This window comes from Tachyglossus aculeatus, chromosome 11 (assembly GCF_015852505.1).
Source record: "Tachyglossus aculeatus isolate mTacAcu1 chromosome 11, mTacAcu1.pri, whole genome shotgun sequence".
NCBI classification, from domain to species: Eukaryota; Metazoa; Chordata; class Mammalia; order Monotremata; family Tachyglossidae; genus Tachyglossus; species Tachyglossus aculeatus.
In genome coordinates this window covers 33,288,343-33,311,802 of record NC_052076.1, presented here as the reverse complement: position 1 = coordinate 33,311,802, position 23,460 = coordinate 33,288,343, and the positions used below count along the sequence as shown (strand labels likewise).

At 48.7% G+C, this 23,460-nt stretch overlaps 1 protein-coding gene across 4 annotated transcripts; it reads right to left on the bottom strand.

Moving 5' to 3' along the window:
• Positions 1 to 3,576: 3,576 nt before the first annotated feature.
• TMEM25 (transmembrane protein 25) lies at positions 3,577 to 20,898 on the bottom strand. 4 transcript variants are annotated; one of them, XM_038753884.1, is made up of 9 exons: positions 20,837 to 20,898; positions 20,205 to 20,712; positions 10,758 to 11,078; positions 5,287 to 5,577; positions 4,925 to 5,056; positions 4,776 to 4,806; positions 4,532 to 4,632; positions 4,392 to 4,454; positions 3,577 to 4,254 (listed from the first exon to the last, which is right to left on the bottom strand). In XM_038753884.1, the coding sequence occupies exons 2-9, from the start codon at positions 20,272 to 20,274 to the stop codon at positions 4,181 to 4,183; spliced, it is 1,083 nt and encodes a 360-aa protein (XP_038609812.1). In that variant the 5' UTR covers positions 20,275 to 20,712; positions 20,837 to 20,898; the 3' UTR covers positions 3,577 to 4,180. The 4 variants fall into 4 exon arrangements, with proteins under 4 accessions (XP_038609812.1, XP_038609809.1, XP_038609811.1 ...); XM_038753881.1 differs by having other exon boundaries at positions 4,392 to 4,632; XM_038753883.1 differs by lacking the exon at positions 20,837 to 20,898 and having other exon boundaries at positions 4,392 to 4,632; positions 20,205 to 20,310; positions 20,631 to 20,637.
• Between the last annotated feature and the right edge of the window lie 2,562 nt (positions 20,899 to 23,460).

Genomic DNA, 23,460 nt, shown 5'->3' with positions numbered 1-23,460 from the left:
GACAATTGGCAGAGCCGGGATTTGAACCCATGACGTCCGACCGCCGAAGCCCGGGCTCTTTCCCCTGAGCCACGCTGCTGCGGGCTGAGACGGGACAGGAATGGGATTTGCGGGCCACGGTCCAGGGTTTAGAAGCAGCGTGGCTCGGTGGAAAGAGCACGGGCTTGGGGGTCAGAGGTGATGGGTTCTAGTCCCGGCTCCGCCACCTGTCTGCTGCGTGACCTTGGGCAAGTCATTTAACTTCTCTGAACCTCAGTCACCTCATCTGTAAAATGGGGATGAAGACTGGGAGCCCCATGTGGGACAACCTGATCACCTTGTATCCCCACAGCGCTTAGAACAGTGTTTCGCATATAGTAAGCACTTAAGAAATACCATTATGATTATTATTATTGTTTAGGCAAGGAGGAGCTGTTCCCCCGGGTCACCTGGTGCCCCTGAATCAATCAATCAATCGTATTGAGCGCTTACAGTGTGCAGAGCATTGTACTAAGCGCTTGGGAAGTACAAGTTGGCAACATTAGAGACAGTCCCTATCCAACAGTGGGCTCACAAGAATCCTGACCCGAGTAGATCTGGGAGCTGTTCCAAGTTGGCACTCTCGTGGGCTGATCATCATCATCATCATCATCATCAATCGTATTTATTGAGTGCTTACTGTGTGCAGAGCACTGTACTAAGCGCTTGGGAAGTCCAAGTTGGCAACATCTAGAGACAGTCCCTACCCAACAGTGGGCTCACAGTCTGAAAGGGGGAGACAGAGAACAAAACCAAACATACTAACAAAATAAAATAAATAGAATAGATATGTACAAGTAAATAGAGTAACAAATATGTACAAACATATATACAGGTGCTGTGGGGAAGGGAAGGAGGTAAGATGGGGGTGTGGAAAGGGGGACGAGGAGGAGAGGAAGGAAGGGGCTCAGTGTGGGAAGGCCTTCTGGAGTAGGTGAGCTCTCAGTAGGGCCTTGAAGGAAGGAAGAGAGCTAGCTTGGCGGATGGGTAGAGGGATTGGGGGCATTCCAGGCCCGGGGGAGGACGTGGGCCGGGGGTCGATGGTGGGACAGGCGAGAACGAGGCCTAACGGTGAGGAGGTTAGCGGTGGCAGAGGAGCGGAGGGTGCGGGCTGGGCTGGAGAAGGACAGAAGGGAGGTGAGGTAGGAGGGGGCCAGGGGATGGACAGCCTTGAAGCCCAGGGGGAGGAGTATCTGCCTGATGCGCAGATTGGTAGCCACTGGAGGGTTCTGAGGAGGGGAGTAACATGCCTAGAGCGTTTCTGGACAAAGACAATCCGGGCAGCAGCATGAAGTATGGAGTGAAGTGGGGAGAGACACGAGGATGGGAGATCAGAGAGAAGGGTCTCTGGATACTTGGGGTGACGCGAGACTCCCTCCTCCCTTGGGTAGGGGGTGAGGAGGGCCCCAGTGCCCCTTGTCCCGGGCCGGCCGCATCCCTGCCCGGGGTAGAAGCAGACGGCGGAGGTCGAGGAGCAAAATGGGTCTGTTTTATTGCTTCTGCAGGTGGGTCCCGTGCAACGAGAGCGGGAGCAAACGACAGACGCGGTTAAAGCCCGTGCTTAATGCGGGGTGGGCACCAGGACCTCCCCTCCGCCCCCACTTGCCGGCCCAGCCGGGGGCACGGGACCTTTTCAAACTGCTAATGTGGCTGGCGAAGGATGCCTAGGGTAAGCAGCGTGGCTCTAATGGAAAGAGCCCGGGCTTTGGAGTCAGAGGTCATGGGTTCAAATCCCGACTCCACCAGTTGTCAGCTGGGTGACTTTGGGTCACTTCGCTTCTCTGGGCCTCAGTTCCCTCATCTGGAAAATGGGGATTAAGACTGTGAGCCCCCCGTGGGACAACCTGATCACCTTGTAACCTCCCCAACGCTTAGAACAGTGCTTTGCACAGAGTAAGCACTTAACAAATGCCATTATTATTATTATTATTGTTAGGGTCGTGCCTCTCCGGGCACCTCGGCCCCTTCGCCATCCTATGCTGCTGCTCAACACTGGCACTGCCTGCAGGCAGGTTGGCATGGAAATCTTGGGGGAGCGGGAGACGGACGTCTGAAATTGGGCTCTGGGGGCCAGGAGAAAGCAGGGGCAGAGCAGAGGGCGCATCTAATAATAATAATAAAATGGCATTTATTAAGCGCTTACTATGTGCAAAGCACTGTTCTAAGCGCTGGGGGGGGGAAACAAGGTGATCAGTTCGTCCCAAGTGGGGCTCACAGTCTTAATCCCCATTTTCCAGATGAGGGAACTGAGGCCCAGAGAAGTGAAGTGGCTTGCCCAAAGTCACACAGCTGACAAGTGGCGGAGCCAGGATTCGAATCCAGGCTTAGCTGAGGCAGGGGTGGGCCGCCTTCCCACCTGCTCGCCCTGGCTCACTTCCAGGCCTGGGCATAAAGTACCAAAGCAGCAGTAGAGAAGCAGCGTGGCTCAGTGGAAAGAGCGCGGGCTTTGGAGTCAGGTCACGGGTTCAAATTCCCGCTCTGCCAATTGTCAGCTGTGTGACTTCGGGCAAGTCACTTCACTTCTCTGAGCCTCAGTTACCTCATCTGGAAAATGGGGATGAAGACTGTGAGCCCCTCCCTGTGGGACAACCTGATCACCTTGTAACCTCCGCAGCGCTTAGCACAGTGCTTTGCACATAGTAAGCGCTTAATAAATGCCATAATAATAATAAGCTATGCTTAGCTGAGGCAGGGGTGGGCCGCCTTCCCACCTGCTCGCCCTGGCTCACTTCCAGGCCTGGGCATAAAGTGGTACTTTGGTAAAGCAGCAGTAGAGAAGCAGCGTGACTCAGTGGAAAAAGCCCGGGCTTTGGAGTCAGAGGTCACGGGTTCAAATCCCGGCTCCGCCAATTGTAAGCTGTGTGGCTTTGGGCAAGTCATTTCACTTCTCTGGGCTTCAGTTACCTCATCTGGAAAATGGGGATTAATGATAATAATTATGATGGTATTTGTTAAGTGCTTACTATGTGCAAAGCACTGTTCTAAGCGCTGGGTGGATACAAGGTGATCAGGTTGTCCCACGGGGGGCTCACAGTCTTCATCCCCATTTTACAGATGAGGGAACTGAGGCCCAGAGAAGTGAAGTGACTTGCCCAAAGTCACACAGCTAATTGGCGGAGCCAGGATTTGAAACCATGACCTCTGACTCCAAAGCCTGGGCTCTTTCCACTGAGCCACGCTGCTTCTCTGTGAGCCCCCCACCGTGGGACAACCTGATCACCTTCTAACCTCCGCAACGCTTAGGACAGTGCTTTGCACATAATAAGCGCTTAATAAATGCCATAATAATAATAATCTATGCTTAGCTGAGGCAGGGGTGGGCCGCCTTCCCACCTGCTCGCCCTGGCTCACTTCCAGGCCCGGGCATAAAGTGCCAAAGCAGCAGTACAGAAACGGCGTGACTCAGTGGAAAGAGCCCGGGCTTTGGAGTCAGAGGTCACGGGTTCAAATCCCGGCTCCGCCAATCGTCAGCTGTGTGCCTTTGGGCGAATCACTTCTCTGGGCTTCAGTTACCTCATCTGGAAAATGGGGATTAAGACTGTGAGCCCCCCGCCGTGGGACAACTTGATCACCTTGTAACCTCTGCAGCGCTTAGGGCAGTGCTTTGCACATAGTAAGCGCTACAAATACCACTCTTAGTGGGTCAGTAAAGCAAGGTGCCCTGTGTTGGCCGCTGGCCATGGGAATGAACCCACTCACCGCCCCGTCCCCAGTCCCTGGAGAGCCACAGGGGGATACGGTACAGTGCTCAAGCGCTTAGTACAGTGCTCTGCACATAGTAAGCACTCAATAAATACGATTGATGATATGGGGTGGGCCCATGGACGAGGCTTAGCTGTGGTGGGAGCTTGGAAACTGGTCCCTCAGTTGGCATGGGCCATGGCGTGGGCATCACTGGCCTCTCCAGGGCTGGACCAGTGCTACCAGCACGGCCTCATCACCCCCCACTTCAAAATGCCCCTATACACATGGCAGCAGTTGCACGTGACATCTCTCTACCACCCCACGGATGCCCTGTGGGCATCCCCGACCCCAGGGGCATTCCCCCCCGGACTCCACTGGAGATCCAAACGTGGGCCCGTGGTCCTCCTGTCTCAACAGCTGCAAGGGCGAGGTGGGGGCACGAGAGGGGCATCACCCGCTCCGCCCCAGGAACAGGCGGTCACAGCCAAATCTCGTCGCTACTCCCGCTGGACACCCGGTAGATGTAGCCCAGTGTTGGGAGGTGGATGAAGCCTGCAGAAGAAAGGGCCAGGGTTGCCCAGATGGCTCCACCCTCGTGCCCGTGGGCAGAGAGGCCTAGGGGGTGGGGAGGTGGGCCACCAAAGGGGAGAGAGAAAGAGCCCACTAGGCCGGCCGTGAGCCCCGGCTACCTTGGCCGCTGAGAAGGGTGCCAGTCGAGGGGTCCGGGACGTCAGGCCCGCTGCCAGGTCTGCCTGTTGGGGGAAAGCGGGGCTCAGGGGCAGGACCCGCGGCCTCCGGAGGCCGAGCGGCCGGAGAGGTGGGCACGCACCGGGACGGCGGGGGGTCAGGTCGTTGAGCTGCAGGTTGGAGGGCAGAGACATGTTCTCACGAGGCAGCCGCACGTTGTTGAGTTTCAGGTTGTTGGAGTCGCTGAGGGAGAGAGCAGACCCCGGGGCCGGCGTCGGCCGGGCCCGGATGCCCTCCCCTCGCTCCACCTCCCCCCCGGCCACCGGCCCCTCTGCCACTTCCCTTTGGGGCGGTCCCGCTGGCCCCCCTGCCATCCGCCGGGTTACCTGGAGAGCAGAGATGGGCGCCGGGAGGGGACTGGAGAGAGAGGAGAGGGCATAAAGGAGAAGGCCCGGCTAAGGTGCCCCCAAGTCTTCAGGCTTCACGGTGCCCGCCTGGGCCTGCCAACCGCCCCCTCCAGCTGAACGCTTCCTACCTGCCGCCTTCCGGTTCTTCCTGCACACCAGGCGGGCCACCAGGGCGCCGAGCCCCGCCACGGGACCCAAGGCCAGGGCGCCAGCCACCACGAGGCCCAGGACTGGCACCTCCACCCGGGTAGCCAGGAGCCCTGGGGGACAACCCAGGTTAGGCCCCAGGTTGCCCGTGCTCCCGCTCCCCTCCATGGACGAGGCTGGTGAAGGGGTCCCAGCCAGCCTCGGGCCTGGCGCGGGCACCGTCCTCCCCCCAGTCCCCCTCAAACGTCCCCAGGACCCTCCCGGACGTCCCGCTGATCCACCCTGGGCAGCCCGGCCTAGTAGGTGGCCTGACCCTGGCCTCCCGTGCCCTCGCCCGGCTTGCCTGGGGCCGGGAGGGAGGAACTGGTGACGCCCACGGCGTTGGCGGCGACGACGGAGAGGTTGCCCGCCCGGCTGTGGAGCCGCAGCTGCGCCGAGTGGTTGGTCAGCCAGGGGTACCTCTTGGCATCCAGCACCAGGACGTCCGAGGCGTTGAGCGGCAGCGGCCCATCCTGGTCGGTCCAGGTGACGTTGGCAGGGGGGTTGGCACGGACCAGGGCGAACAGCACGACGAGGAGCCCCGGGCCCTGGGCCTCCTGGGCCTCGGCGCCAACCTGGGCGATCTCTGGCTTGACTGGGGCAAAAGAAACACCGGCCCTTAATTGCCAAAACGCCCGCTCCTCTGGCGGTTGCCGACCGTCCGCTGCCATGATCAATCAATCAATCGTATTTATTGAGCGCTTACTGTGTGCAGAGCACTGGACTAAGCGCTTTGTACAGGGGGAGACCCCCCACCCCAGGTACAGGGAAGGGGAGCGTTGCCCGATGAGGAGAGAGGAGGAGGACCAGTTTGGGGGTCCCGGGGAGCCCCTCCATCTCCGGCCTGGTCCCCCCAGACTCCGCACGGGCCTCGTTTCGGGCAGCGCGAGGCCTGGCACCGGTGGGAGAGTTTTGGGGGGGCTGGACGATGACCCCATCGTTGGGGGCAGCGTGGCTCAGTGGAAAGAGACGGGCTTTGGAGTCAGGTCAGGGGTTCAAATCCCGGCTCCGCCGATTGTCAGCTGGGTGACTTCGGGCAAGTCACTTCTCTGGGCCTCAGTTCCCTCATCTGTAAAATAGGGATTAAAACTGTGAGCCCCCCGTGGGACAACCTGATCACCTTGTATCCCCCCCAGTGCTTAGAACAGTGCTTTGCACATAGTAAGCGCTTAACCAATGCCATCATTATTATTATTATTAAGTCAATTTCTCTGTGCCCCAGTTTCCTCATCTGTAAGCATGCGGATGTTTACACTGTGAGCCCCCCGTGGGACAACCTGAACACCTTGTATCCCCCCCCCCCCGCGCTTAGACCAGTGCTTTGCACATAGTAAGCGCTTAACAAATACCATCATTATCTTATTATCTTATCTTATCCCTGGGCTGGGGCTGGGGGCCCCTGTGGCGTCAAAGACACCTGCCTCTTTTTATGATGGCATTTATTAAGCGCTTACTATGTGCCAAGCACCGTTCTAAGCGCTGGGGAGGTTACAAGGCGATCAGGTTGTCCCACGGGGGGCTCACAGTCTGAATCCCCATTTTACAGATGAGGGAACTGAGGCCTAGAGAAGCTAAGTGACTTGCCCAAATAATAATAATAATAATGATGGCATTTGTTAAGCGCTTACTATGTGCCAAGCACCGTTCTAAGCGCCGGGGAGGTTACAAGGTGATCAGGTTGTCCGACGTGGGGCTCACAGTCTTCATCCCCGTTTTACAGATGAGGGAACTGAGGCCTAGAGAAGCTCAGTGACTTGCCCAAATAATAATAATAATAATAATAATAATAATGATGCCATTTGTTAAGTGCTTACTATATGCAAAGCACCGTTCTAAGCGCTGGGGAGGTTACAAGGTGATCAGGTTGTCCCAAGGTGGGCTCACAGTCTTCATCCCCGATTTATAAATGAGGGAACTGAGGCTCAGAGAAGTGAAGTGACTTGCCCAAAGTCACAGAGCTGACAAGTGGCGGAGCCGGGACTTGAACTCATGACCTCTGACTCCAAAGCCCGGGCTCTTTCCATTGAGCCACACTGCTTCTCCTCATATATGTTGCCAACTTGTACTTCCCAAGCGCTTAGTACAGTGCTCTGCACACAGTAAGCGCTCAATAAATACGATTGAATGAATGAATACATATTTATTCTATTTATTTTATTTTGTTAATATGTCTTGTTTTGTCATCTGTCTCCCCCTTCTGGACTGTGAGACGCTGTTGGGTAGGGACCGTCTCCAGATGTTGCTGACGTGGACTTCCCAAGCGCTCAGTACAGTGCTCTGCACACAGTAAGCGCTCAATAAATACGATTACTTGTACGTATTTATTCTATTTATTTTATTCTGTTAATAGGTTTCGTTCTGTTGTCTGTCTCCCCCTTCTAGACTGTGAGCCCACTGTTGGGCAGGGACCGTCTCTCTATGTTGCCGACTTGGACTTCCCAAGCGCTCAGTACAGTGTTCTGCACACAGTAAGCGCTCAATAAATACGATTACTTGTATATATTTATTCTATTTATTTTATTTTGTTAATAGGTTTTGTTCTGTCGTCTGTCTCCCCCTTCTAGACTGTGAGCCCGCTGTCGGGTAGGGACCGTCTCTAGATGTTGCCGACTTGGACTTCCCAAGCGCTCAGTCCAGTGCTCTGCACACAGTAAGCGCTCAATAAATGCGATTGAATGAATGAACGAATGAATGATTCCCCCCCACTCTGGAGCCTACGAGACCTCTAATAATAATAATAATAATGACATTTTTTAAGTGCTTTGTGCCAAGCACTGTTCTAAGCACTGGGGAGGTTACAAGGTGATGAGGTTGTCCCACGGGGGGCTCACAGTCTTCATCCCCATTTTACAGATGAGGGAACTGAGGCCCGGAGAAGCTAAGTGACTTGCCCAAATAATAATAATAATAATGATGGCATTTGTTAAGCGCTTACTATGTGCCAAGCACTGTTCCAAGCGCTGGGGGGGTTACAAGGTGATCAGGTTGTCCCACGGGGGGCTCACAGTGTAAACATCCGCATGTTTACAGATGAGGAAACTGAGGCACAGGGAAATTGACTTAATAATAATACTGATGATGGCATTGGTTAAGCGCTTACTATGTGCAAAGCACCGTTCTAAGCACTGGGGGGATACAAGGTGATGAGGTTGTCCCACGGGGGGCCCACAGTCTTCATCCCCATTTTACAGATGAGGAAACTGAAGCACAGAGAAATGGACTTAATAATAATAATGGCATTTGTTAAGCGCTTACTATGTGCAAAGCACTGTTCTAAGCGCTGTGGGGGTTACAAGGTGATGAGGTTGTCCCACGGGGGGCTCACCGTCTTCATCACCATTTTACAGATGAGGAAACTGAGGCACAGAGAAATTGACTTAATAATAATGATGGCATTTGTTAAGCACTTACTATGTACAAAGCACTGTTCTAAGCACTGGGGGGGACTACAAGGTGATCAGGTTGTCCCACGGGGGGCTCACAGTCTTCACCCCCATTTTCCAGATGAGGGAACTGAGGCACAGAGAAGTTAGGTGATTTGCCCAAAGTCACACAGCTGACAATTGGCAGAGGCAGGATTTGAACCCATGACCTCTGACTCCAAAGCCCGGGCTCTTTCCTCTGAGCCACGCTGCTTCTCTACTACCGTGATTCCCCACCACCCTGGTGGCTATTGGCCCTCTGACGTCAAGCCCCCTCACCCCAGTTGACCGGATGAGGGTTGGGACCGAACAGTGCTCTGCACACAGTAAGTGCTCAATACATGAGAAGCAGCGTGGCTCAGTGGAAAGAGCCCGGGCTTTGGAGTCAGAGGTCATGGGTTCAAATCCCGCCCCCGACTCCTTTTAGACTGTGAGCCCACTGTTGGGTAGGGACTGTCTCTCTATGTTGCCAACTTGTACTTCCCAAGCGCTTAGTACAGTGCTCTGCACATAGTAAGCGCTCAATAAATACGATTGATTGATTGATTGATTGACTCCGCCAACTGTCAGCTGGGTGACTTTGGGCAAGTCACTTCACTTCTCTGGGCCTCAGTGACCTCATCTGGAAAATGGGGATGAAAACTGTGAGCCCCCCGTGGGACAACCTGATCACCTTGTAACCTCCCCAGCGCTTAGAACAGTGCTTGGCGCATAGTAAGCGCTTAACAATTACCATCATTATTATTATTGAACCTGTCCTGGCACCTGGCACATAACTTTTGTACAAAAGGAAGCGGTCAAGAGAAGCAGTGTGGCGCAGTGGAAAGAGCCCGGGTTTTGGAGTCAGAGGTCATGGGTTCAAATCCTGACTCCGTCACTTGTCGGCTGTGTGACTTTGGGCAAGTCACTTCACTTCTCTGGGCCTCAGTGACCTCATCTGGAAAATGGGGATGAAGACTGTGAGCCCCCCGTGGGACAACCTGATCACCTTGTAACCTCCCTAGTGCTTAGAACAGTGCTTTGCACATAGTAAGCGCTTAACAAATACCATCATCATTATTATTATTATTAATTATTATTATTATTAATAAATGCGATTGAATGAATGATGCCCGGGGTCGTGCTTCTGGCCTGAGACCCAGGGCGGCCTGGCTGGCCTTGTGGAAAGAGCCCAGGCCTAGAAGTCATCATCATCATCATCATCATCATCAATCGTATTTATTGAGCGCTTACTGTGTGCAGAGCACTGTACTAAGCGCTTGGGAAGTACAAATTGGCAACACATAGAGACAGTCCCTACCCAACAGTGGGCTCACAGTCTAAAAGGGGGAGACAGAGAACAAAACCAAACATACTAACAAAATAAAATAAATAGAATAGACATGTACAAGTAAAATACATAAATAAATAAAAGACCTGGATTCTAATCCTGCCTCTGCCAAGTGCCTGCTCTGTGATCCTGGGCAAGTCACTTCACTTCCCGGTTTCCTCATCTGTAAAACGGGGATTCAACACTGGTTCGCCCTCCCGCTAAGAGTGCGAATCCCACCTGGGACGGGGTCAGTCAGACCTGATCGCCTTATATCTACCCCATCTTGTATCATCTTGAGATACAAGTGCTCTAAGCGCTTAGTACAGTGCTCTAAGAGTTTAGTACAGCGCTCTGCACACAGTAAGCACTCAATAAATACGATTGAATGAATTACATCCTAAACCCGGCTCTGACACTTGTCTGCTGGGTGACCTTGGGCAAGTCACGGCGTGGCTCGGTGGAAAGAGCCTGGGCTTTGGAGTCATTCACTCAATCGTATTTATTGAGCGCTTCCTGTGTGCAGAGCACTGGACTAAGCGCTTGGGAAGTCCAAGTTGGCAACATATAGAGACGGTCCCTACCCAACAGTGGGCTCACAGTCTAGAAGGGGGAGACAGACACCAAAACCAAACATACTAACAAAATCAAATAAATAGGATAGATATGTACAAGTAAAATAGAGTAATAAATATGTACAAACATATATATATAGATATACACATCATCATCAATTGTATTTATTAAGCGCTTACTGTGTGCAGAGCACTGTACTAAGCGCTTAAACATATATATATATATATATATATATATATATATATATATATATACATATATATATGAGCCCACTGTTGGGTAGGGACCGTCTCTATGTGTTGCCAACTTGTACTTCCCAAGCGCTTAGTCCAGTGCTCTGCACACAGTAAGCGCTCAATAAATACGATTGATTGATTATATTATACATATATTATTATTATTATTGTTATTATTATTATTGGCCAGGGAACGGTGGGTCCCGGGCCAGCGGTAGCGGCTGGCACTCACATTGCACGTCGAGGATGACGGAGGCGTTGGCCGCCCGGCCGGTGGTGGGGTCGATCAGGGAGCAGTTGAGCTCACGCTGTGCCCGCCGGGCAGTGACGACGAAGGTGGTGGCGGCGGCGGCCCGCACCACGGCCCCGCTGCCCGCGCTCAGCACCCGCGAGCTGTTGCTTTCCTGCAAATGCCCGTCCAGGTACCAGGCCAGCCGGGGGGCCTGGTGCCCGTCGCCCTGGGCCCGGCAGGTGAAGGCTCGACGCTCGTCCTCCCGCAAGGCCCGCGCTGCCCAAATCCGCCCGTCGATGTGCGGTGCCGGCTCGCCCCGGCCTGGAAGACGGAGGGGAGAGGGGCGCAGGCCGCAGCGTGGTGGGGCTTTGCTTGGCTCACACCCTGGTGCTCCAGGCTGGCTTCTCTTCCAGCCAGCAGGAGCACTTGGGGAGAAGGGGGGATAATAATAATAATAATGATAATAATAATACACAGTCTTCATCTCTTCATTATGAGATGACTGCGAGCCCACTGTTGGGTAGGGACCGTCTCTATATGTTGCCAACTTGGACTTTGGGGGTTTGCTTGGGTCAGACCCTGATGCTCCAGATTGGCTTCTCTTCCAGCCAGCAGGAGCACTTGGGGAGAAAGGTGGATAATAAATAATAATAAAAATAATAATAATACACAGTCTTCATCTCTTCATTATAAGATGACTGCGAGCCCACTGTCGGGTAGGGACCGTCTCTATATGTTGCCAACTTGGACTTTGGGGGTTTGCTTGGGTCAGACCCTGGTGCTCCAGATTGGCTTCTCTTCCAGCCAGCAGGAGCACTTGGGGAGAAGGGTGGATAATAATAACAATAATAATAATAATAATAATAATAATAATAATAATAATACACAGTCTTCATCTCTTCATTATGAGATGACTGCGAGCCCACTGTTGGGTAGGGACCGTCTCTATATGTTACTTTGGGGGTTTGCTTGGGTCAGACCCTGGTGCTCCAGATTGGCTTCTCTTCCAGCCAGCAGGAGCACTTGGGGAGAAGGGTGGATAATAATAATAATAATAATAATAATAATAATAATAATATACACAGTCTTCATCTCTTCATTATAAGATGACTGTGAGCCCACTGTTGGGTAGGGACCATCTCTCTATGCTGCCAACTTGGACTTTGGGGGTTTGCTTGGGTCAGACCCCGGTGCTCCAGATTGGCTTCCCTTCCAGCCAGCAGGAGCCCTTGGGGAGAAGGGGGGATTATAATAATAATAATAATAATAATAATAATAATAATAATAATAATAATAATACACAGTCTTCATCTCTTCATTATAAGATGACTGCGAGCTCACTGTTGGGTAGGGACCATCTCTCTATGTTGCCAACTTGGACTTTGGGGGTTTGCTTGGGTCACAACCTGGTGCTTCAGACTGGCTTCTCTTCCAGCCAGCAGGAGCACTTGGAGAGAAGGGTGGATAATAATAATAATAATAATAATAATAATAATAATACACAGTCTTCATCTCTTCATTATAAGATGACTGCGAGCCCCCTGTTGGGTAGGGACCATCTCTCTATGTTGCCAACTTGGACTTTGGGGGTTTGCTTGGGTCAGACCCTGGTGCTCCAGATTGGCTTCCCTTCCAGCCAGCAGGAGCACTTGGGGAGAAGGGTGGATAATAATAATAATAATAATAATAAAAATAATAATAATAATAATAATACACAGTCTTCATCTCGTCATTATGAGATGACTGTGAGCCCACTGTTGGGTAGGGACCGTCTCTATATGTTGCCAACTTGTACTTTGGGGGTTTGCTTGGGTCAGATCCCGGTGCTCCAGATTGGCTTCCCTTCCAGCCAGCAGGAACACTTGGGGAGAAGGGTGGATAATAATAACAATAATAATAATAATAATAATAATAATAATACACAGTCTTCATCTCTTCATTATGAGATGACTGCGAGCCCACTGTTGGGTAGGGACCGTCTCTATATGTTACTTTGGGGGTTTGCTTGGGTCAGACTCCGGTGCTCCAGATTGGCTTCCCTTCCAGCCAGCAGGAGCCCTTGGGGAGAAGGGGGGATTATAATAATAATAATAATAATAATAATAATAATAATAATAATAATAATAATACACAGTCTTCATCTCTTCATTATGAGATGACTGCGAGCTCACTGTTGGTTAGGGACCGTCTCTGTATGTTGCCAACTTGGACTTTGGGGGTTTGCTTGGGTCAGACCCTGGTGCTCCAGATTGGATGGCTTCTCTTCCAGCCAGCAGGAGCACTTGGGGAGAAGGGTGGATAATAATAATAATAATAATAATAATAATAATACATAGTCTTCATCTCTTCATTATGAGATGACTGCGAGCCCACTGTTGGGTAGGGACCATCTCTATATGTTGCCAACTTGTACTTTGGGGGTTTGCTTGGGTCAGACCCTGGTGCTCCAGATTGGCTTCTCTTCCAGCCAGCAGGAGCACTTGGGGAGAAGGGTGGATAATAATAATAATAATAATAATAATAATACACAGTCTTCATCTCTTCATTATGAGATGACTGCGAGCCCACTGTTGGGTAGGGACCGTCTCTATATGTTCCCAACTTGGACTTTGGGGGTTTGCTTGGGTCAGACCCTGGTGCTCCAGATTGGCTTCCCTTCCAGCCAGCAGGAGCACTTGGGGAGAAGGGTGGATAAAAATAATAATAATAATAATAATAATAATATTAATAATAATAACAATAATAATAATAATAATACACAGTCTTCATCTCTTCATTATAAGATGACTGCGAGCCCACTGTTGGGTAGGGACCATCTCTCTATGTTGCCAACTTGGACTTTGGGGGTTTGCTGGGGTCAGACTCCAGTGCTCCAGATTGGCTTCCCTTCCAGCCAGCAGGAGCCCTTGGGGAGAAGGGGGGATTATAATAATAATAATAATAATAATAATAATAATAATAATAATAATAATAATAATAATAATAATAATAATACACAGTCTTCATCTCTTCATTATGAGATGACTGCGAGCTCACTGTTGGTTAGGGACCGTCTCTGTATGTTGCCAACTTGGACTTTGGGGGTTTGCTTGGGTCAGACCCTGGTGCTCCAGATTGGATGGCTTCTCTTCCAGCCAGCAGGAGCACTTGGGGAGAAGGGTGGATAATAATAATAATAATAATAATAATACATAGTCTTCATCTCTTCATTATGAGATGACTGCGAGCTCACTGTTGGTTAGGGACCGTCTCTGTATGTTGCCAACTTGGACTTTGGGGGTTTGCTTGGGTCAGACCCTGGTGCTCCAGATTGGATGGCTTCTCTTCCAGCCAGCAGGAGCACTTGGGGAGAAGGGTGGATAATAATAATAATAATAATAATAATAATACATAGTCTTCATCTCTTCATTATGAGATGACTGCGAGCCCACTGTTGGGTAGGGACCATCTCTATATGTTGCCAACTTGTACTTTGGGGGTTTGCTTGGGTCAGACCCTGGTGCTCCAGATTGGCTTCTCTTCCAGCCAGCAGGAGCACTTGGGGAGAAGGGTGGATAATAATAATAATAATAATAATAATAATAATAATAATAATACACAGTCTTCATCTCTTCATTATGAGATGACTGCGAGCCCACTGTTGGGTAGGGACCGTCTCTCTATGTTGCCAACTTGGACTTTGGGGGTTTGCTTGGGTCAGACCCTGGTGCTCCAGATTGGATGGCTTCTCTTCCAGCCAGCAGGAACACTTGGGGAGAAGGGTTCTAAGCGCCGGGGAAGTTAGAAGGTGATCAGGTTGTCCCACGGGGGGCTCACAGTCTTCATCCCCATTTTACAGATGAGGGAACTGAGGCCTAGAGAAGCTAAGTGACTTGCCCAAGGTCACACAGCAGACAAGTGGCGGAGCCGGGATTTGAACCCATGACCTCTGACTCCAAAGCCCAGGCTCTTTCCACTGAGCCACACTGCTTCTCTAATGGATGCGGGGTGGGAGTGGAGCCCAAGGAGGGAAGAGCCTCCAACTAAACGCTGTGGTCCCGGAGAGGTGGGCATGGGCTCTCTTGGGCGCAGGGGGTGGGCTATTCATTCATTCATTCATTCATTCATTCAATCGTATTTATTGAGCGCTTCCTGTGTGCAGAGCACTGTACTAAGCGCTTGGGAAGTCCAAGTTGGCAACATCTAGAGACGGTCCCTACCCAACCGCGGGCTCACAGTCTAGAAGGGGGAGACAGAGATCAAAACAAAACATATTAACAAAATAAAATAAATAGAATAAATATGTACAAGTAAAAGAAATAAATAGAGTAATAAATATGTACAAACGAGTAATAATTTAATAATTATAATTATTTAGAATTATAATAATAATGTACAAACATATTCCCGGGTGTGGAGAGTGGACAAGTAGTGTGGCCTAGTGGAGTCAGAAGGGCCTGGGTTGTAAGAATCCTGGGTTCTAATTCTATGAATCCCGGGCTCTGTGAGAAGCAGTGTGGCTCAGTGGAAAGAGCCTGGGCTTTGGAGTCAGAGGTCACGGGTTCGAATCCTGCCTCCTCCACATATCTGCTGTGTGACGTTGGGACAGTCACTTCACTTCTCGGGGCCTCAGTTACCTCATCTGGAAAATGGGGATGAAGACTGTGAGCCCCCCGTGGGACAACCTGATCACCTTGTATCCCCCCCAGCGCTTAGAACAGTGCTTTGCACATAGTAAGTGCTTAATAAATGCCATTATTATTATTAACAAATGCTATTATTATTATTATTATTATTATTATTATTATTATTATTATTATTTGGAGTCAGAGGTCATGGGTTCAAACCCCGGCTCCGCCAACTGTCAGCTGTGTGACTTTGGGCCAGTCACTTCACTTCTCTGGGCCTCAGTTCCCTCATCTGGAAAGTGGGGATGAAGGCTGTGAGCCCCCCGTGGGACAACCTGATCACCTTGTAACCTCCCCAGCGCTTAGAACAGTGCTTTGCACATAGGAAGCGCTTAATAAATGCCATTATTATTATTATTATTATTAACAAATACCATTATTATTATTATTATCATTATTATTATTATTATTTGGAGTCAGAGGTCATGGGTTCAAACCCCGGCTCCGCCAACTGTCAGCTGTGTGACTTTGGGCAAATCACTTCACTTCCCTGGGCCTCAGTTCCCTCATCTGTAAAATGGGGATGAAGACTGTGAGCCCCCCATGGGACAACCTGATCACCTTGTAACCTTCCCACCGCTTAGAACCGTGCTTTGCACATAGTAAGTGCTTAATAAATGCCATCATCATTATTATTATTAACAAATGCCATTATTATTATTATTATTATTATTATTATTATTATTTGGAGTCAGAGGTCATGGGTTCAAACCCCGGCTCCACCAACTGTCAGCTGTGTGACTTTGGGCAAGTCAATTCACTTCTCTGGGCCTCAGTTCCCTCATCCGTAAAATGGGGATGAAGACTGTGAGCCCCCCGTGGGACAACCTGATCACCTTGTAACCTCCCCAGCGCTTAGAAAGGTGCTTTGCACATAGTAAGCGCTTAATAAATGCCATTATTATTATTATTATTAACAAATACCATTATTATTATTATTATTATTATTATTTGGAGTCAGAGGTCATGGGTTCAAACCCTGGCTCCGCCAACTGTCAGCTGTGTGACTTTGGGTAAATCACTTCACTTCTCTGGGCCTCAGTTCCCTCATCTGGAAAATGGGGATGAAGACAGTGAGCCCCCCGTGGGACACCCTGATCACCTTGTAACCTCCCCAGCGCTTAGACTGGTGCTTTGCACATAGTAAGCGCTTAATAAATGCCATTATTATTATTATTAACAAATGCCATTATTATTATTATTATTATTATTATTATTATTATTATTATTATTATTATTATTATTATTTGGAGTCAGAGGTCACGGGTTCAAACCCCGGTTCTGCCAACTGTCAGCTGTGTGACTTTGGGCCAGTCACTTCACTTCTCTGGGCCTCAGTTCCCTCATCTGGAAAATGGGCATGAAGATTGTGAGCCCCCTGTGGGACAACCTCATCACCTCGTAACCTCCCCAGCGCTAAGAACAGTGCTTTGCACATAGTAAGCGCTTAATAAATGCCATTATTATTATTAATCCTGACTCCCACTTCTCTGTTGTACTTCCCAAGCGCTTAGTACAGTGCTCTGCACACAGTATGCGCTCAATAAATGCGATTGAATGCTGTGTAACCTTGGGCAACTCACTTAACTTCTCTGTGCCTCAGTTTCCTCCTATGTAAAATGGGGATTAAGATTATGAGCCCCCTATGGGACAGGGACTGTGTCCAACCCGATTTACTTGTACCCACCGCTTCACTTAGAACAGTGCTTGGCACATAGTAAGCGCTTAACAAATGCCACGATTATTATTATCAGAACAGTGTCTGGCACGCTGTAAGCATTTTAACAAATAGATGCAGCACTGCTTAGAGGAAAGAGCACGGGTTTGGGAGTCAGAGGTCGTGGGTTCTAATCCTGGCTCTGCCACTTAATAATAATAATAATAATAATGGTATTTGTTAAGCGCTTCCTTTGTGCCAAGCACTGTTCTAAGCGCTGGGGTGATTACAAGGTGATCAGGTTGTCCCACGGAGGGGCTCACACTTTTAATCCCCATTTTACAGATGAGGTAACCGAGGCACAGAGAAGTGAAGTGACTTGCCCAAAGTCACACAGCTGACAGTTGGAGGAGTCCGGATTTGAACCCATGACCTCTGACTCCAAAGCCCAGGCTCTTTCCACAGAGCCACGCTGCTCACTTCTCTGTGCCTCAGTGACCTCATAATAATAATAAATGATAATGCCATTTATTAAGTGCTTACTATGTGCAAAGCACTGTTCTAAGCGCTGGGGAGGATACAAGGTGATCAGATTGTCCCACATAATAATAATAATAATAGTAATAAAAATAATAATAATATTATTTGTTAAGCGCTTACTATGTGCAAAGCACTGTTATCAGCACTGGGGAGGATACAAGGTGATCAGATTGTCCCACATAATAATAATAATAATAATAACAACAATAATAATAATAATAATATTTGTAAAGTGCTTACTATGTGCAAAGCACTGTTCTAAGTGCTGGGGAGGATACAAGGTGATCAGATTATCCCAAATAATAATAATAATAATAATAATAGTAGTAATGGTATTTGTCAAGCACTTACTATGTGCAAAGCACTGTTCTAAGCGATGGGGAGGATACAAGGTGATCAGATTGTCCCAAATAATAATAATAATAATAATAATAATAATAATAATAATAGTTAAGTGCTTACTATGTGCAAAGCACTGTTCTAAGCGCTGGGGAGGATACAAGGTGATCAGATTGTCCCAAATAATAATAATAATAATAATAATAATAATAGTAATGGTATTTGTTAAGCACTTACTATGTGCAAAGCACTGTTCTAAGCAATGGGGAGGATACAAGGAGATCAGGTTGTCCCACGTGGGGGCTCACACTTTTAATCCCCATTTTACAGATTAGGTCGCTGAGGCACAGAGAAGTGAAGTGACTTGCCCCAAGTCACACAGCTGACAGTTGGAGGAGTTCGGATTTGAACCCATGACCTCTGACTCCAGAGCCCGGGCTCTTTCCACTGAGCCACGCTGCTCACTTCTCTGTGCCTCAGTGACCTCATAATAATAATAAATGATAATGTCATTTATTAAGCGCTTACTATGTGCAAAGCACTGTTCTAAGCGCGGGGGAGGTTCCAGTGTGATGAGGTTGTCCCACAGGGGGCTCACAGTCTTCATCCCCATTGTACAGATGAGGGAACTGAGGCCCAGAGAAGTGAAGTCACTTGCCCAAAGTTACACAGCAGAGCTGGGATTTGAACCCATGACCTCTGACTCAAAGCTCGCGCTCTTCCCACTGAGCCACACTGCTTCTCGAGCCTCATCTGTACAAAATGAGGATTAAGTCTGTAAGCCCCACGTGGGACAACTTGATCACCTCGTATCTCCCCCAGTGCTTAGAACAGTGCTTGGCACATAGTAAGTGCTTAACAAATATCATCATCATCAACATCATCATCAATCGTATTTATTGAGCGCTTACTGTGTGCACAGCACTGTACTAAGCGCTTGGGAAGTACAAGTTGGCAACATATAGAGACAGTCCCTACCCAACAGTGGGCTCACAGTCTAAAAGGGGGAGACAGAGGACAAAACCAAACATACTAACAAAATAAAATAAATAGAATAGATATGTACAAGTAAAATAAATAAATAAATAGAGTAACAAATATGTACAAACATATATACGTATATATACAGGTGCTGTGGGGAAGGGAAGGAGGTAAGATGGGAGGGATGGAGAGGGGCACGAGGGGGAGAGGAAGGAAGGGGCCCAGTGTGGGAAGGCCTCCTGGAGGAGGTGAGCTCTCAGTAGGGCCTTGAAGGGAGGAAGAGAGCTAGCTTGGCGGATGGGCAGAAACCCGAAATATTATTATTATTATTAAGTGGCAGAGCCGGGATTAGTACTTGTACTTCCCAAGCGCTTAGTCCAGGGCTCTGCACACAGTGAGCGCTCAATAAATACGATTGAAGGAACAAATGACTAGTAAGCGCTTACCAAACACTGTTATTATCATCATCAATCGTATTTATTGAGCGCTTACTATGTGCAGAGCACCGTACTAAGCGCTTGGGAAGTACAAATTGGCAACATATAGAGACGGTCCCTACCCAACAGTGGGCTCACAGTCTAAAAGGGGGAAGAGCACTGTACTAAGCGCTTGGGAAGTACAAATTGGCAACATATAGAGACGGTCCCTACCCAACAGTGGGCTCACAGTCTAAAAGGGGGAAGAGCACTGCACTAAGCGCTTGGGAAGTACAAACTGGCAACATATAGAGACGGTCCCTACCCAACAGTGGGCTCACAGTCTAAAAGGGGGAAGAGCACTGCACTAAGCGCTTGGGAAGTACAAACTGGCAACATATAGAGCCAGTCTCTACCCAACAGTGGGCTCACAGTCTAAAAGGGGGAAGAGCACTGTACTAAGCGCTTCGGAAGTACAAATTGGCAACATATAGAGACGGTCCCTACCCAACAGTCTAAAAGGGGGAAGAGCACTGTACTAAGCGCTTGGGAAGTACAAATTGGCAACATATAGAGACAGCCCCGACCCAACAGTGGGCTCACAGTCTAAAAGGGGGAAGAGCACTGTACTAGGCGTTTGGGAAGTACAAATTGGCAACATATGGAGACAGTCCCTACCCAACAGTGGGCTCACAGTCTAAAAGGGGGAAGAGCACTGTACTAAGCGCTTGGGAAGTACAAATTGGCAACATATAGAGACAGTCCCTACCCAACAGTGGGCTCCCAGTCTAAAAGGGGGAGATTCTGATTATCACGAAAGACCCCAAAACGAAGAGGGAGGATGTACCTGGGCGCGAGACGGCCTGGAGGAGCAGCAGCAAGGGCGGAAGCCATCCTGGGCCCGGGGGCCGGGCCATGGCGAGCCCCGGGCGGGCCGGCCCGGGGCCCCACAGCTGCAAACAGACACATTTGGGCGCCCGTACCCCCCTGCAAACCCATGGGTACGGCACCAAGACACACACGTGCGGCTACACGCTCACACACGTGGACACACAAAGCACACGCTCCCTCTCTTTCGCTCTCCAGGTCCCCCGGACCTCAGGTGGGCCCCAGCCGGCTCTTGCAGGCCCGTCCCTCGGCCCGTCCATCCCCGGGAGCCCCCCAGCCCGGGGGAGGGGGTCGGTGACGGGGTTGGGAGCTGGGCAATGGTGTGTTTGGGGAGGTGGGGGGGAATGGGTCCCTGCCGCCCCCCACCCCCAGGGCCAGGCCTCACCCACTGGGCGTCCCTTGGCTTGGCGTTGCTTGGCTGTGCTCGACTGCAACGCTCCTCTCTTGATGGCAGCAACTCATCGGGTCTGCTAAGACACCGCAGTGCGGGACACCGGCCCCGACAGGCCCAACCAATCCACGCCTGACCCCCCCCAACACTTCCCCGAACCCCAACTTCGCCTCCCGGCCATCCGACCCCCAACTTCCAACCTGGAAGCCCGGAGCGGGCCGGGAATGGGGCTGGCTACTCTTCACGGGGATAGCAGCGTGGCGCAGTGCGTACAGCGCGGGCCTGGGATGTGCTTCTATAATCATCCTAATAATGATGGCGTTTGTTAAGCGCTTGCTATGTGCAAAGCACTGTTCTAAGCGAGGGGGAGGGTACAAGGCGATCAGGTTGTCCCACATAATCATAATAATAATAGTATTTGTTAAGCGCTTACTATGTGCAAAGCACTGTTCTAAGCGAGGGGGAGGGTACAAGGCGATCAGGTTGTCCCACATAATCATAATAATAATAGTATTTGTTAAGCACTTACTATGTGCAAAGCACTGTTCTAAGCGCTGGGGAGGATACAAGGTGATCAGGTTGTCCCACATAGTAGTAATAATAATAATAATAATAATGGTATTTGTTAAGCGCTTACTATGTGCAAAGCACTGTACTAAGCGTTGGGGTGCATACAAGGTGATCAGGTTGTCCCAAATAATAATAATAATAATAATAATAATAGTATTTGTTAAGCACTTACTATGTGCAAAGCGCTGTTCTAAGCGCTGGGGAGCATACAAGGTGATCAGGTTGTCCCAAATAATAATAATAATAATAATAATAATAATGGTATTTGTTATGTGCTTACTATGTGCAAAGCACTGTTCTAAGCGCTGGGGAGGATACAAGGTGATCAGGCTGTTCCACATAATAATAATAATAATAATTATTATAATGATGGTATTAAGCATTTACTATGTGCGAAGCACTGTTTTAAGCGCTTGGGAGGATACAAGGTGATCAGATTGTCCCACATAGTAATAATAATAATAATAATAATGATGGTATTTGTTAAGCGCTTACTATGTGCAAAGCACTGTTCTAAGCGCTTGGGAGGATACAAGGTGATCAGGTTGTTCCACATAGTAATAATAATAATAATAATAATAATGATGGTATTTGTTAAGCGCTTACTACATGCAAAGCACTGTTCTAAGCGCTGGGGAGCATACAAGGTGATCAGGTTGTCCCTTTTAATAATAATAATAATAATGGTATTTGTTAAGCACTTACTATTTACAAAGCACTGTTCTAAGCGCTGGGGAGCATACAAGGTGATCAGGTTGTCCCTTTTAATAATAATAATAATAATGGTATTTGTTAAGCACTTACTACTTGCAAAGCACTGTTCTAAGCGCTGGGGAGCATACAAGGTGATCAGGTTGTCCCACATAATAATAATAATAATAATAATAATAATAATAATAATAATAATGGTATTTGTTAAGCACAATGTGCAAAACACCATTCTAAGCGCTGGGAGGATACAAGGTGATCAGGCTGTCCTACATAATAATAATAATAGTATTTGTTAAGCACTTACCATGTGCAAAGCACTGTTCTAAACGTTGGGGAGCATACAAGGTGATCAGGTTGTCCCGCATAATAATAATAATAATAATAATAATAATGGTATTTGTTATGTGCTTACTATGTGCAAAGCACTGTTCTAAGCGCTGGGGAGGATACAAGGTGATCAGGCTGTTCCACATAATAATAATAATAATAATAATAATAATGGTATTTGTTAAGCACTTACTATGTGCAAAGCACTGTTCTAAGCGATGGGGAGGTTACAAGGTGATCAGGTTGTCCCACATAGTAATAATAATAATGATGGTATTTGTTAAGCGCTTACTATGTGCAAAGCACTGTTCTAAGCAATGGGGAGGATACAAGGCGATCAGGTTGTCCCACATAATAATAATAATAATAATAATAATAATAATAATAAAGTATTTGTTAAGTGCTTACTATGTGCAAAGCGCTGTTCTAAGCACTAGGGAGGATACAAGGTGATCAGGTTGTCCCACATAATAATAATAATGATGATGGTATTTGTTAAGCGCTTACTTTGTGCAAAGCGCTGTTCTAAGCACTAGGGAGGATACAAGGCGATCAGGTTGTCCCACATAATAATAATAATAATAGTATTTGTTAAGCACTTACTATGTGCAAAGCACTGTTCTAAGCGCTGGGGAGGATACAAGGTGAGCAGGTTGTCCCACGTAATAATAATAATGATGATGGTATTTGTTAAGCGCTCTCTATGTGCAAAGCGCTGTTCTAAGCGCTGGGGAGGATACAAGGCGATCAGGTTGTCCCGCATAATAATACTAATAGTATTTGTTAAGCGCTTACTATGTGCAAAGCACTGTTCTAAGCGATGGGGAGGATACAAGGTGATCAGGTTGTCCCACATAATAATAATAATAATGATGATGGTATTTGTTTAGCGCTCTCTATGTGCAAAGCGCTGTTCTAAGCGCTGGGGAGGATACAAGGTGATCAGGTTGTCCCACATGGTAATAATAATAATAATGGTATTTGTTAAGCGCTTACTATGTGATAATAATTATAATAATGATGGTATTTGTTAAGCAATTACTATGCACAAAGCACTGTTCTAAGCGCTGGGGAGGATACAAGGTGATCAGGTTGTCCCACATAGTAATAATGATAATAATAATAATAATGGCATTTGTTAAGCACTTACTATGTGCAAAGCACTGTTCTAAGCGCTAGGGAGGATACAAGGTGATCAGTTTGTCCCACGTGGGGC